The sequence below is a fragment of the Arvicola amphibius genome, chromosome 9 (assembly GCF_903992535.2).
Source record: "Arvicola amphibius chromosome 9, mArvAmp1.2, whole genome shotgun sequence".
In the NCBI taxonomy this organism is placed as follows: Eukaryota; Metazoa; Chordata; class Mammalia; order Rodentia; family Cricetidae; genus Arvicola; species Arvicola amphibius.
The window spans coordinates 19,812,332-19,828,833 of NC_052055.2; the positions used below are offsets into that span (position 1 = coordinate 19,812,332).

Sequence of the window (16,502 nt, forward strand, 5' to 3'; positions counted from 1 at the left end):
ACAATGCTGTCACCATAAAAATGCTGAAACCATCAGTGATTTGGAAAGTTGGAGGAGATGCACTAAGCAAAACAGAACACGGGAGGAAAATCTTGTTTCTTTGATGCACAGTTATATGTACAGGAGGCACAGGCAGGCTGGGGCTAGGCACTACTATATAGTGCCATGGCCAGTTTGGTGAGATTGGATAATAGAATATATATATTATGTATTATATATATTATATAACATATAATATATATTATATTTATATATTATATATTTTATCATATATATGATAAAATATATAATATATAAAGCTGATGTACACGCTCTAAAGTTTCACATTTTACAAATGTTACTTTATAATAGGAAAGTCATCAAAGTGAGACACACAACCTCTTTATGACAATATCTTACCTTGAAGCAACACTGCAGGGAACTAGGAGGTCCTCTTCTATCCTAGAGGGTAGATGCAAAGGTGGAAGAACTTTGACTGTGACCTGAAGATGCTATATGGGGACTCTTATGGGGGAGATCAGTACTGAAGTACAACAAACCTGACCAAGCTGGGTCCATAATCCAAGGAACTTGGAAGATGCCCTGTAGTCACATCCCTCCAAACTGAAGCCCGAAGCTTCATGTGACTTCAGGTTCTGCCGTCGACCTGCTGCTGTGATATTAATCTTGGCGGGCCACATGGTCCATCCCATTTATACCTACTCATCTAGCTAGCACATCTCACAGGCGATGTAAGGCTGAGGGGACGGCTGGCAAGTGAGCGTAGGAGTCCGTGCTGATCCACAGTGACGGGAAAGCCCTCCGTAACTGTTAGGGACATCTCTTCGCAGGCTCCCTGGAAATGAATCTCAACAGCTTCCCTCGGGCAGCCAAATCTGCAAAAGCCTGCGATCTGTCCAAGTTTGAAAACGCAAGCGAGGAGAACAAGATCTCCATATTCCAGCAAAAGCGCGTGCGCGGCTGGTGGCCTTTTGCAAAAAGCAAAGAGCTCACGGTAAATGGCGGCGGCTGTAGGAGATGGGCTGCTGGTGGTGGGGGTGATCAGGGGACCCTGAGCTCTCTCGGCGAGCCATTTTGTGAGCTTCCGGTTAAGTGCTTTGAAGTGACTTTTTAGAGCCCTTGAATCAAAGATCCAGCCAAGAAGCTAGACTTTCTAAAGCTTTTTAAATGCATTAATAATCCTTTCATATCGCAGCCTACTTGATTTATAAGCTGTCTCCATTGGGGTGATTTTCCCTCTTTTCACCTGAACTCATGCCCCTGGCATTAATTTTTTAAACGTTTCTTGAAATTATGCATAAAACCGTGGCTAATGCACAAGTCGAGAGTAATTTCCTCAATCCTTCACCTTTAAATATGGGTCCCAGTTTTAACATCAGCCCATCCTTTTGCAACTTCCAAAAGAGGGGACTAGCTGGTAGGGACATTTTCTCTCTCTTCTGCATGACTAATTTGGTCCATATTGGCCCATATTGGACCACCACGGTCTTTTAAAGCTATGGGCAGGTTGTTTCTATTTTACATTCTTTGAACCCCACCCCCTCACCCCATTGGTCCTTTGTAGGGACAAAGGGCTTGTGGGCGTGAGTGCTCGGGTAAGCTGGACCAAGGTACAGAGGCAGGCAGCAGGACTCTCCCCTGCTAGCCTTTCCCTGCTCTACATTCAGTGGGTGTGAGCAAGGGAGCCCCTGGAAGCTGCTGGCCTGATGCCCTGGTATCTACTCTTTCTGAAGCATTTTCTTCTCTCGTCTACTCTTAGTTTAGTTCCCTGTGGCCTGTTGGTATTGGTGAGGAAACTGAGGTACCAGCCACCCCGGGTCTTCTATGTCCCTGGAGAACCTACTGAGAGATAACTGTACTATAATTCTATGCTGGTTATGGACCCAGAGATTAGGAGTTGAGACTATTGTTTGAGGGGATCAATCCCAGACAGAGAGGCTAAGGAGGGAAAGGCAGAGATGGAGGAAGAAAATGAGGAAATGGGCTAACAGGGAAACCACGAGTGGAAATTCTTTAAATAGGAGCACTGGAATTTTCATTGTTTCCGTTACTGTTCTGTTGCTGCATTAAAATGGCTGAAAGAAACTTGTGGAAGGAAGCGTTTATGTTAGCTTATGGTTCCAGAGGAATAGGCGTAGACCGTGGTGGGGTAGGCATGGCAGCTGAAGCAGAGAGATCACTCCTTCAACCACAAACACGAAACAGAGAGTGGGCTGGAAGTGAGGCATGTCCATACACTCTCAGAGCCCACCCCCAGTGACATACTTCCTCCAGCAAGGCTGTACCACCTTCCTAAACAGCGCCACCTACTGGAGACCAAGTGCTCAAATGCCAGAGCCTATAGGCAATCAATCAAATCACCACAATCCCATAGAAAGAAAATTGCTTTCCGAATCTAAATACATGCTCTCAAGTCAGGACCTTGCACATGGAACTTAAGATAAACCACTGAGTCTCTGAGCCCCCTTAAGGAAGTTTAATGTATACAAGAATCCCCTAAAAAGCTGTTACATGGACGGTCCTTCTACAGTGTATGGGGAGGCCCGGCATACCACACTCCTAACAGCAAGATCCAGGTGAGGTCATTCTTATGTGCTCTTGCCAGCCTTAAGTCAGGAAGTGTCCAGCCTGAAAATATGGCCGTGGACCCTGATCTGCAGATCAGTTATAGACAATAGTTCTGGTGAACTGACCATGATAACGGACTTTGGCAATCTGTCATCAAGGCTGTTTATTAAGTTAAGAGCTATTAATTACATGTGCCTCACTTCTGTTTACTGTGAGCTTTCTTTCTTTCTTTCTTTTTTTGAGTATGGGTCATCTAGCTATTCTATCAGCTATTCATTTTATCTCAGTAGTTACAAGGAGTATCCTCCTGACAGGGCTTCCCTAGGGGTATCCCTGATTGTTGAATAGGAAACAGACGCTGGTCCCAAGGAGCTTGCTGTCCCTTGAGAAGACAAACTAGAAAAGCAGCCTCTAGCTTCCAGCTGACACGGTGGAGAATGATCTGTCTGTCACAATGTCAAGTATTGCTAGTAACAGTTGGCTGTGCCCGACAGCTCATGAAGGGCTGAAAATATGCATCGACAGTGTGGGGATCACTTGTTACTGTGGAAGCCTGAGTCCCCGCCTCTGCTCTCTGACCTCTGCATCACTGCCCCTGCAGAGACCAGCCTCAAATGGTCATGTTTAGTCAAGGGTACCAGCTCCAACTAGTCACAGAGCTAGCCTGCTTCTTCTTTTCCCAAGCCAGCGTGCTTTATCCACAAAGAACTCAAGCTTCCCTTTGGCCATGCTACTTTCTCCACAGCCTGCCTGTCTTTGAGTCTCTGTCATGTACAAGTGATGGGACCGAAGTGACGGAGCTCTGAATCATTAGTCTCTGCTTCGTGTCACTTGTGTGGGCGTCAGTGTTTCCCATAGAACTAAACACTTAACGGTTATAAATTCATTCACCTGCTAAGCCTCATGATATATATTATATATGTATACATATATGCATATAATGTATATTATATCTTATATAGGGGTATTTATATATAATCCTATTTATGTTTATCCATATTTTATTATTTTGTAGATAAGGAAGGCAGGCATAGGGAGGTTATCACACAGCTCCAACATGGCTGGTCAAGGAAGGACATGGTTTAAACCCAAGCAGTCCCCTCCTAAATTCCTTGGCCTTGATCATTGTACAGTACTTCCCTTTCTGGAAAAAAATCAATGCAGGAGGGATGTCAAGCCTGGCCCTGAGATTATCAGTTATCTTCTCCAAGGAGGGCTAAGACGTTATCTCCAAAAGAAAACCGATTCCTGAACTAGAAAACCTATCTACAAAGAGAATAGAGGTGAAAAGTTTGGTTACTTAGTTAGGGTTTCCATAGTTGTGAAAAAAAGCTTCATTACCAAAAGCAACTTTTGGAGGAAAGGGTTTATTTCACTTTATGGCTTATAAATCCATCACTGAGGGAAGCCATGGCAGGAACTCAGGGCAGGAACCTGGAGGCAGGAACTGGAGCAGAAAAGACTGCTGCTTACTGGCTTGCTCAGCCTGCTTTTTTAAAGCACCCAGGACGACCAGTCCAGGGAGTGGCACCACCCGCAGTGATCTGGGCCCTTCCACATCAATAACCAATCAAGAAAATGTACCACAGGCTTGCCCACAGGCCAGTCTGGTGGGGGTGTTTTCTCGGTTCTTCCTCTTTCAAAATCCTTCTAGTTTGCATCAAGTTGACATAAGACTAGCCAACATGCTAAGTGGTAGTTTAACCTGACAAGCACCACAAGCGGTTACAAAGACAGAAACATCCCCCACCACCCCACCGTCGTTACAGTGCCGAGCAGTTACAAGCCACTCCGTACCTAGTTTCCAGGTAAATGATAACTAGTCCAAATTCCTTCTAGATGAATCCAGTGACTGGAGTGGCCATTGGTTTGTTGTGATGAGTGGGGTTGGGGTTGGGGGGAGTACCTGTAAATTTTCATTACAAGAGACATTTTGGGACTTGGAATGAGGTAGATGATAGAGTTGGGCCACCTCCCCTCAGAAGTAGCAGTAGATTTGTTCACACGTCCACCACGCCTCTTTCTCTGATTTACTCGAATGCACACAAGGTCTCTAGTTCCCCTAAATTGTCCATGCCAGCTTTGCTGAACTCTAGCTTCAGCCTCCCAGGTAGCATTACAGCCCCAGGCTAGGATGCTAACTTTTTTGATGTTTGCCTTCCCCAAAAGATTTAAAAAATAAAAAATAAAGTGGTTCCTAAGCCCTTGATAGAGACGAGCCTGAATATTTAAAGGATTAAAGCCTACTCGCTTTTCAAAGGCATTTATATACATTTCAAAGAGAAGAGATAGCCGGGCGGTGGTGGCGCTCGCCTTTAATCCCAGCACTCGGGAGGCAGAGGCAGGCGGATCTCTGTGAGTTTGAGGCCAGCCTGGTCTACAAGAGCTAGTTCCAGGCCAGGCTCTAAAAATGCTGCAGAGAAACCCTGTCTCGAAAAAAAAAAAAAAAAACAAAGAGAAGAGATAGTACTTAAATTACTCTTCTAAAGTAAATGCTCTAAGAGAAAGGAAGTGAGGAGAATCCTTTTCACAGGTTTATCTCGTTTGTTTGCTGTTGACAGGACTCTATATGGTCCAGGTGGGCCTTGAACTCGTGACCCTTCAGGTCTATGGTTCTATGCCTGGTCTTTTCCCCTTGTCATCAACAGAAAGAATTAAGTCTTTAAAAATCTGTCTTTCTCCTTATGCATCCTAAAGGGAGAATGTGAAGTGACTTTATTCTAAACTCAGGTAAATCAAAGCTGGGACACCCAAACCACCTTCCTTTCTGTCTCTTGAGTGTCGGCCTCCAGGCCTCTAAGGCGCAAGGGCTGAGCTAGATGCCCCCGCGGTGTTCTTGTGGCACGTTCTCCAATCCCAGCTCTTTGTGGTCCTCTCAGGCTTTGATATTATTCATAGTGCTGGGAAGGATGACTCAACCTGTCCTCCCAGCACTCGGAAAGCTGAGGCAGGAGGACTGCTCCAAATTTGAAACTAGCATAGGCTACATTGTAAGTTGCAGACTAGCCTGAGTTACAGAGTGGGGCTCCCCCACTGCACCCCTTCTCAAAAGTGTGTATATACATTGTCCACAAAGTGTTGAGACTATTGGGTGGTTTTGTGCCCCGTCTCTGGCAGGGGTGAAGGGATTTGTTTACAGTGTCCAACACCTGCCAAGCTAGTTTTAAAGCTGCTTATCGGTAGCCCAAGCTGTATAATTTAGACACTTGGGCTCACACAGCTTCTAGTGTGCAGTGCACCGTCCTTGGAGTCAGTACAAGTTGGCTGCAGGGATGGCTCTAGATATCATCTTCTGCCAGAATTAGCGAACTTCAGACCTATTACCAAAAAAAAAAAAAAAAAAATCCAAGAAGAGTCTGAGACACCTAGTTACAGCATACAGGACAGCTTGAGCAGTTGGTTCTAGAATGGCCACGCTTAACACAAAAGCCTTTTCTGAATTCTGAATTCTGAATCATTATTTAATTCAGATACTCAGAAATGAGATTCCTAGGTTGAGAACATGGGTGTGTACAGTGTGCACACATATATGAATCAGCTACATGGACTTGCTGTGAGAAACAACTTAAGGAGGAAGGACTGACTCTGCCTCCCAGTTTCAGAAGGTTTCAGTCCACCACAGCAGGGAAGACAGTGGTAAAAATGTGTACCGAGGGTTGTTCCCATCATGGTGGACCAGAAAGCCGAGGATGAGGCTGATGGAACCACACACAACCTTCAAAGGCCAACCCTAGTGGCCTACTTTGGACGGTCTGGAGCTCACCTCCTCAAGTTTCCGTATAACCAGTTAGGGAACAAGCCCTGAAAACATGAACGCACAGGGGGACATTTCAGATTCAAGCCAGAACTCTCCGTGTATAGTTTTTCCTTAAAAGTATTTTACCAATGCACATTCCATCATGAATACTTTTTGCACATGACTCCTTTAATACTGGTGGGGTTGCCTTTTAATGAGCACTAATAATTAATTATTGATGGGAAAGGTGTGTCCGTTCCGAACGCGGTCTCTTCTGCACTTACCTGATAGCAGCCGATCCTGGTGTGTTGAAGTTTGGAGTTTGTAAACAATAACCATGGTACAGAACACCCACACTCTCTTCAGGGACCTGTCCTTGCCATTTTTCCCATCCACAGATGTCATGAGGTTAATGGGTAAGCTCTCCAAACTGTGGTTCTTCTCTTTCCTTCTAACCCTGATTTTAAATTACATTTGGAGGATATTATTAGCTTAAGAGCTCTGTTTGGTGTGCGGCTGAATACTGATGAGAGAGTAGGAAGTGAAGCCCTCTGGGTGCAGAGATCGGCAAGGAGCAGTGTTTATCAGAATGCGCCAGGCACACCTTCCCTGCTGCCTTCCCGAGGCTGGAGTAAGCAAGGCTTTTCATAACAGCTGATGACTTTTATGCTGAGGACAGAATTTATGTGCTCAGCCTTCTTTTTATGAGTTCCGGTTACACTCTGGACCTGCGGGACTCATCTCTGTGTGCCTGAAGCTGGAGGAGGGTGGAGACGTTCATACTACAAACATCCTTAGAATGTGAGTCTTAGAGAGGACAGGCCACTCACCCAAGGGCACATTGTTTCAATGAAGATTTTTTCTGGGTACTTTAAGCAGATTGTAGGCATATAAAGCTTATTTTTATTAAGCAGTAGAGTATCAAAGGGTTGCTATGGTTCTTCTACTCTCACCCTGAGTGTTTCCTGTTGATTTCTAACCTGTTCCAAGAATTCCAGAACTTGGTAATTGGCTAGCACCTCTCAAGCTGACTCTCAATCAAATTAGAGCAACTGGAGGAAGTTCTTAGGACATAACATTGCTCAACAGAGTTTAGGCCGCCTATGAAAAAGCCCTGGAAAAGGCGCTGCTTATGTAATGAGACTACCCACTTTCCCATGAATTTTAAGCTGCTGTCTTCCAATCACCTAGTCTTAAGGAGCTCCCCAGAGCCCTAACTCTGCCATTAGCACATCCTAGATGTTACAGTCAGCTCACTCTACAGTGGCTGGCAGACGGGGAAATCAAGACTCAAGGAGGCAAGCACCATTAGGTGGGGATCATGAAGAGATTATGGAATTTTCCGAGGAGAACATTTTAAACCTTCTAATCCAGTATCTAATAAATGAATGGATAAGTTGCCAGACAGTTCCTTACCATGGAAATAGCAGGAGTCTTTATGTCTTACAAACCAGGATTCAAATTCTAGTTGGATGGCCTATTGTATGTACATCCTTGGAAACCTTGTTTGATCTCTGGCTTCGGTTCTCCAGCTACAAAAGGAATAGTTACCTTGCTTCATTTCAAGACAGACCCAGAGATAATAGAATAAATGAGCCAGAGGCAAGATGTACAACTGCAATTTGAGCTATTCAGTATATTAGTATATGCTGATAATTATGTGGAAGAGTAGCTATAACATGTAGAAGCTATATATTACTTGTTTCCTATAGTTTTAAAATATTTCCTGAGTGCTTTGCAGGTAGGTCATCGGTTACCATAATTTCTCAATAGGAATGGGAGATTACACATATTCATGTATTTAATGACACCTCAGTCCCCTGCCAGCTCCACTGCCCAGTCCCTGTCACATCACCTCGGACCTCAGTGCACCCAATCTAAGGAGGCAGGAGGACAGAACAGTCTCTTCCACTGAGAGCAGGACTTCCAGCAAACCAGAGTCCCCAGAGCCTGGACCGGCACTGGCTTACAGAGGACCTGTCATGTAGTGAATGCAAGGTCGAACAAGAAAGAATGACTTGATTTCTGCACCGCAGTTTGCCAGTCCAGGATTTACATCACTGTCTATAACTTTGCCATGGTGTTTGAAAGAATCACCTGGCATCACAACTTCCAAATCAGAGGGGCTGTTTGCCATAGAGGAGGGGGTGGTTCTAAAATAAAAGGTTGGTTCTGATACCATTAGCACACACACAATAAATGATGGGTGGCAGAGAAGCTGTTCTGAAAATTCAGGGTCACAGTCACCAATATCCTCTTGAGAACTGATGGAAAAGGAAGTAGTCGGTACAAGAGGCCTGCCACTCGAGTCATTAGCTCCCTTTCTAATGGCCACGCAGTTTCTATCATTAGTCTTACTTATTCCCATATTAATGATACCAGAGTGGTCCACGCGGAATATCTGTATCAATATATTTGTGTCTATCTGTACTCGTGGGACCCTCTCCATACACAAAACTCAGCGGTAGTATCATTGCGGGCCTCTGTGGTGGTGATGGTGTGCACGGCTAATGCAGGTGTGTGCACATGTGTGCGCAGGTGCGTGTGCGCCCGGGTATGCATATGTAGAGAGCAGATGTTGACATTGGAGTGTCTTCATCATCACTTTCTACCTTAGACAAGGTCTTTTCACTCGGCCTGAAACTTGCAGTTTCAGCTGGACTGGCTGTCCTGTGGGATCCTGGGGTCTGCTTGTCTCTGGGTCCTCATTACTAGAGTTATGTAGGCTGCCACCTCAGGCTTCCGTGTGGGTGACCAGGATCCGAATTCAAGTCTTCATGCTTTCCCAGTGAGCGCTCTACCTACTGAGCCCTCTCTCCAGCCCCACCTGGGGCTTTTATGATTTCCCCCACAAGACGGTTTCTCCCAGGACCAAAACCCACAGATACTTCTCTTCAAAATACTTGCTGGTAATCTCTGATATGATGGTACATTTGGAGAGTTGGTTTTGCCACAACGAGTCTGTGTGATTCGATACTGATGTTTCTGTCTGGTGCAGGGCAAGGTTGAAGCTGAGTTCCACTTGGTCACAGCAGAAGAAGCCGAGAAAAACCCTGTTGGAAAAGCCCGGAAGGAACCCGAGCCCCTGGCCAAGCCCAAGTGAGTATGATTGGGCAGTAGTGGGGAACCTGGGGCAAGGGCAGGGCCTCTGCAGCCCCTTGGGGTTTCTAATGCCCTGGCGTCTCCTGTTACCGCACAGAGAACTCAGGAGTCGGGCTCAGGAGGTTAGTGCCATCCAACCTGTGGAGTTTATTGTTTCTCTAATTGAAAAATGCCCTAAAGATCCCAGACTGTTTGCAGAGGGAGCAGTAATAGGCACCTGTAATGTGCCTCACCAGCCTTCCTTCCCCTTGAGTTATGTGCTTGGGAATTGCTTAGAGATTCTTTAACCAAATTTACAGGATTGACTTAAGCCTCTCACACTTGATCAGAAACTGTTGTTTCATTGTTATAGCTGTTCCAGTTAGGGTTTTTGAGAATAGCACAAGATTCCAGATTAACTTGGGCCCATCCATCATTAACTTGGTCGCCACCACACAAGCAGATAATCTAATTAATTTAGCCATTTTTCTTTCTTTTTTGATGATGAAAACATTTTCTTTCTGACACATCATTACTTTAAAAACTAAATGCCCAGAGTCAGAATTTTTCAAAAAATGATACTTGATTGCACTTGATTCTTGGTTACACACCCATTAAAAACTGAATGTCCAGGAAATAAGTGTATAACATTAATTTGGAATTATGCTTGCCCTTTCTCTTCCCCAGACCCGGGGTGCATGATCCCCTCTGTACCTATATTCCACCTCTCATAACGTTAGGAACATAATGGGTGTTTAGTTACTCATTACCTCCAACTTGTTTATGGAAGCATCCATTTCAACCTACGTTGCTCACAGAGACCATGGCAGCACACACAGGGTCTGCACAGGCTCAAGCAAAACTGGGGTTGCAATGCTGGGAGGGGGATGTGGACACAGGCTCCCATCCATCCCTAACCAAGAAGCCATCTACAACTGATACCTGCTTGCAAAAGAACAAGTAGTTTTCTCCAGTGGAGTCTCACTAGGTATATAAACCACACTTCAGGGCAGGCCCCATGAATGGCAGTAGATGGCCAACACAAAACCAACTCAATGGTATTTTTGTAGAATTTTTTTGTCTCATATTGCTTTGTTTGAACTCTTTTTTGTCTTACTGGTCTTTTGTAATATTACAGTTTCCAATTTTGTGTTTTTATGGATTTTGTGTCTGGATGGCTGGCTGGCTTTCTGTGCATGCCTTTCTTCTTCCTTTCTTTCTTTCTCTCTTTGTTTTATTCTGGTTCAACTTTTTTTGTTTATTTTCTAAATAAAGAAAGAAAGGGGATGGGTGGGGAGGCAGGGAGGATCTGGGGGAGGTTGGGGAGGAGAACCATCATCATCCTATTTGTATGAGAAACTTTTTTCAATTAAAAAACAAATGAAAACGAAAATGAAAAATACTTCGGAGGGTACAAAAGAAAAATAAGGCATTAGCTCTATCTTCCCAAAGCTTCCCATTTATTTAGGAGACTCATAAAATAGTTATGAGAGTAGAGAAGACAAATATACTATGCTCAGAAAGAGCCAATCAAGGTGAGGCAGGAACTCAGAGTGAGGGGGATTCCTGACTGAGGTGGTTGGGTAGATTTCATGCAAAAGGTGGACTTGAGCTGGTCGTAGAGGGACGGATGGGGGGTGGAGGGTGTGGGCTTTGGGCTGGGTTCTAATGAGGTTCTGGTTTTATTCAGAGTAACCTTTGACCCCAGGAAGGAGTCATTGTGGGCCACTTGGTAAACTGTGGAATGGCCTTTCATCCCTATTCTTAGACTTCTCCTATGGGTCCTCAGAAAGACAGTATCAGACGTGCTCCTTGGGAGTTTGGGACTCCTGGGTTTTGAACATGACCCCTTCCCTGCTTTCTTCCCTAGCCGCCCAGACACCTCCTTCTCGTGGTTCGTGAGCCCCTTCAAGTGCCTGTACCACCTCATCTGGAGGAACTACAAGAAGTACATCATCATTGCCTTCATTCTGCTCATCCTCATCGTCTTCCTGGTCCTCTTCATCTACACCCTGCCAGGAGCCATCAGCCGGAGGATCGTCGTAGGAGGCTCGTAGGGGCAATGCAGAGCACAGATCTCTTTTCACGAATGTTCTCCTAGGTTTCCTACATGACCCTCTAAGATCATGTGCTATGGCAAATGCTAAAGGGACAAACTGAAAGGACTCAGGAACCATCCCTGTGTCTCAGGACAAACAAAGTTTTCTCTAGGAAGACTGGATTCCGGCAGTCTCTCTCTGCCTCAGTCCCTGCTATCATCCTTCAAACCCCCAAGTCCCAAATCTTGTTATTGCTCATGAGTAACCTGGAACAGTCAATGACTCTTTCATCCAGGCCAATCAACAGTGACCTCACATTGACCTCAGTGAAACTTTTCTTTATGTACTAAATTCTATTAAGAAAGGTTAAACTCTGAGACTAAGATTTTTATTAGAAACATCATATTTCAAATAAAATGTCTTCCTAAATAGACTAAAAGTATTTAGCAAATTTAACATGTCCCAAATATCACTTGGTTTCACCTTCACAGTTATAGGACACGATCACTTCACGCTGCCAAATTGGTTTGACAAAAATGTATATCGATCATCTAAAATACTTCATTGTTGAAATTCCCCTCAGAGACAAAATGCAGCCAGGTTACCTTCAAAGTCATCCGAATGTGTGCAGTAGCAGGCATGAGCTATGAGAAGTTCACTTTAATTTGCTCTATGGCACTTTCCAAATGGAGTGCTTATAATTTGTCATAAGATATATGGGCTATCATGGTGTGTATATGGGGGGTCAGGGCAGGTTTGCTGCCACCCAGTGGGAATCCTCATTTGCTAACTATACAGCCTCCCACCAAGTGTTGAATCCCCACGGGTCATATGACTACAATATGAATGACCAATGCTGCCTCTGCTCATCCAGGTCAGCAGGAGAGCCGGGTCCTAACGTGAGTCTCAAGTACAGAATGTAAGAACCGGTCTGAGAAATAATAGCTTATTCACTTGACAAATGGCATCAGTGTGTCTCGAAAGGAAACTTCTGGTCTCCAAAGCACAGTCCCTGTGGTCCATGCTATCTACAGTGGGGGTTGAAATGAGAGCCTCTTTTCTCAGACACAGTGAGAAAATAAAAAAATTGGAATGTTTGGCCTTGATCCCTTGCAGGACTTTTGCCCCCATAAATTTTTCTTCCTCCTGTCACCAAAGATCAATGGGGAAACTAAGTTTAAGTTGGGGTTCCCCTGCTGGCAATAGAAGCATCACGACTATGGCTTTATTTTACTTTTCTTTCTTTTTTTCTTTCTTTTTTCTTTCTTTTTTTCTTTCTTTTTTCTTTCTTTCTTTCTTTCTTTTTTTCTTTCTCTCTTTCTCTCTTTCTTTCTTTCCTTCTTTGAGATGGATCCTGGTATAGTCTGTTTGGATCTCAAACTTCCTATGCAGCCCAGAATAACTCTGACTCCTGATCTCCCTGTTTTCATTTCCCAAGTGTGAGGATTGCAGGCACGCCCCTCCATGCTTGGCTTCTTGTGTCTACTTTAACACCGTGGCATAGCTGTAACTTTTCTAAGGGCAAGGGAGCTTACAACTACAAAGAAAATCATTCTAGAATGTCCCTGATCCATCAAGAAACAGAAAGCATGCTTTGGGACATTAAAGAATACCAAGTTGTAATGCTGGTGTTCGAACCCAAAGCCTGCCACATGCCAGGCAAGCATTCTACAGTTGATTGACAGGCCGTGTGGTTTTAGACTTGAGCACCGCTCACTCAGTTCTGGCTGTGGATGCTCCGTCCCTGGCAACTGTAGGTCACATGTTTCTGAAGTGCTGAGAAATAGGAGCTTGCTGTCTTGGCAGTGTTTCCTGGTGAGATTGGCTACATCAGTGGTGGCTCATTCCTACAGTGCAGTAATGTACATCCACCCTTAGTGGGGAGGTCAGAATGTTTGACACCATGAGGCATATGTACTAGATTCATTAGAAGTAAGTGTTTGTATATCTATTATAAAACTATGTACAGCATGCTATAAAAATAAATATATACACAACGATGGAAAAATGTCTAGAGAAATATACCAACATGAATAGTGGTTATCTAAGCACTGTAATCTTTTCTTTGCATTCCTATTTTTCTATTTCTCTCAAAGCTTCTGTAATAAGTATCTAGTATTTTAATGTAAAAATTTAATAAACATAAACTTACCTCTGTTCGTTTAAAAATATTTACTGTCTCCCATAAGTTGGCAGTGGATATAGAGCAGAGATAAGCATGCAAGGGCAGATTATCATAGGATTTGTGTTCTAGAAGCTTCCCCCAAATTACTGTTTTATCTTCAAATAATGGTTCTTCCAAGAAAGGCAGTGAACAACAAATGTATTCCAAGAATGAGGCTTTGGGGGAAATGCATACATTTCTGGCATTGTTGGAGAGAGGACTATTATTTTTAGATAAATTTTGATGGAAGGACAGGTGCTTTCTGGTGAATTCTGGAAGGTCAACTCTCAACAAAACGATGCAAAACATTGAAACAGCTAATAACGCAAACAAGAAAATTATCTGGTAATCCCTCTAAGTGAAATAAAGTCCATCAACTTCCCCTTGGTGTCAAAAGATATCCAGATGCTACGAAGCCTGGTGGCAGAAGCCTTAGAAGCATTTCAGAAATGTGTGAGATGGAGTTGGTAAGCAAGAATAATTTTGGCGTCAGCTATGGCTTGTGTTCTATACATAGGATATCACATATGGCCTGTCCTGCAAAGAAAAATTAAACAAAGTAATGTTCTGCCAAATTATGCAGCTCTGGTCCTAAAGATAACCAGTTTTTTTTAAAACAAAAAAGAATACCCGTTTCCCAAGTTAACATGAGTCTCTACCTTTGTTTTTTTTTAATAGTTTAAACGCATTTCAGAATGCTTTTTATCTTTTTAAACAACATTTAAATTCTTTCTCCACAAACAATGCAAGACAAAATTGACCCCAGAAGCAATCACAAGCATCCTATAGGATTGGATATCAATATGACATCACATCCTGGGACCATTTGGTAGCCTCTGTTCTTCACGTCTGTTGTAGATACCCTGGCCAGAAAGAAAACATTTCATTTACTTTTTAAAATTGGTGTGTTTGGAGTGTGTGTGTGTGTGTGTGTGTGTGTGTGTGTGTGTGTGCTCATATGATCATGTACATGCAGGTACATGAGTGTGTGCTTGCATGTGTGTGTATGTCCCTCACAAGTGCCACAGGCAGGTCTCTGATGTCTTACCCTACCGGTCTCCATTTTTATTCTTTGAGACAGTGTCTCTTTCTGAACCCAAAGTTCACCAGTTACATTAGGATAGCTAACTAACCAGTGAATGAGCCCTGGAGATCTGCCAATCTCTGCTCCCCAAGGACTGGGATTACACACATGACCACTGGACCTGGCTTTTACACAGGCGCCGAGGATCCAATTCTCCAGCCCAGCAGAAAGGTGTTTTAAAGAGAGGCACTTGTGATCGCGTACAATTGAAACAATGGTCTCCCCCAAAGCTGGAATTTCTCCAGGAATCTCTAGCTGGAGCGAGGGAGGGAAACTGAAGCCTGGCACCAGCCAGAGGGAGATCTTGCTTCCCTCAAGAAATGACAGTTCTGACAGTGTGTCAGATCACCCTGAAGCAGGCAATGGCAGAAAGGACCATACACTGACTGGGACTGCCGGGTCACACGTGCCTCTTGCTCTCTGTCTAAGCATTAATCTATGTCAAGACCGTGAAAGCAAGACTTGGGTTGCTAGACATTTTTATTTGCTCCCTTTCCCAACATGGTCACGTTGAGTGAGACTCCTTTCTCTCCTCTTCAGTATTACTTATCTCTTGAACTGGCAGACTGAGGGTGGGTGGCCAACCCTAGCTAGTTAGGGCTGCCAGGGTGTAGGCTTTGACCCTAACAACTCCGGTAATCCACGACACACAAATAGACATAACAAGGTCCACCTCACGGTAGGGCCCATCTGACCTTCTTCCCTCAGCAGATAATTAGAGTCTTGTCATCACGTGAGATGCATGGACATTGGGGACACCAACGTGCACAAATAAAGCCCTAGGCAAAACACATGCACATGGAAAAAAAAAGATATAAACCAAATAATCACACATTCCCAGCTATAGATGGATGTTCTAAACAAGGACGAAGTATTGCGAACAGAGACAGAACCTCACAGAGGGACCTCCCTCCAGCACAGACACCAGGTAGGCATCCCAGAGAAGCAATAGCCAAAGGACGAGGCGATCCAGAGAAGAGAACACTCCAGACAGAAGACAGCGCGTGCAAAGGTCCTGTGAAAGGAGGGAGTGAGGCCATGGAGGAGCGTAAAGGGGACCGAGATAGCAATGGGGGGCAGAGGGTCTAAGGTGGGTCTGCAGCATCAAGCTGGGCCTCATCCTTAAGGCCGTTAGTCTGTATTTGAAGGGCAGTGGGCAGAGAAGCATGGCTAGCAGCTTTTCAGGACACATGGAGAGCAGATTGGAGCCACTGAAGTCCTTCCCTTGGGGACCTGACTTCACTTGCAGAAGTAACAAGAGGTGGACAATGAATGACACAAGTTGAATCTCCACGGTTCCAGCGCTCCGAGGGAGAATGCAGAATCTGGTGTTGCCTTGTGACCCAGGACAGCAACCTGCACATCAGAAGCTATGTTGGGCGGGGACTGTGGGGTGAGATGATAAGCCTGATTCCAGAGGGACTGGGAAATTCATCCTAGAGCCTCTGCAGGAGATGTGGGGTGTCCCTCTGCCTATGTGCCGCTTTTATTGGTTGCTGAATAATAAAGCTATTTCGTCCGATGGCTTAGCCGAGTACAGCCAGGTGAGAAATCCAAACAGAGATAGAGAAATAGAGTAGGTGGAGTTAAGGAGATGAGATGTAGCTCCCTAAGGAGAAAGATGCCAGAACCTTACCTGTAAATCACGAGCCTCGTGGTTAAATATAAACTAATAGAAATGAGTTATTTTAAGACACAAGAGCTAGCTAGGAATTTGCTTGAGTCATTGACCAAACAGTGTTGAAATTAATATAGTTTCTCTGTGATTATTCAGGTCTGGGCAGCCAGGAAACCAAAGCAGAGTCTCTGGAAGAGAGGGCATGGAAGTTG

At 44.4% G+C, this 16,502-nt stretch overlaps 1 protein-coding gene across 1 annotated transcript in view; it reads left to right on the forward strand.

Moving 5' to 3' along the window:
- Fer1l6 (fer-1 like family member 6) overlaps window positions 1-11,442 on the forward strand; it is a 113,882-nt gene extending 102,440 nt beyond the window's left edge. Inside the window, 3 exon segments of the mRNA XM_038342996.1 lie at window positions 831-994; window positions 9,303-9,403; window positions 11,256-11,442. Coding sequence (XP_038198924.1) covers window positions 831-994; window positions 9,303-9,403; window positions 11,256-11,442 — 452 coding nt within the window.
- The last annotated feature ends 5,060 nt before the right edge of the window (window positions 11,443-16,502 follow it).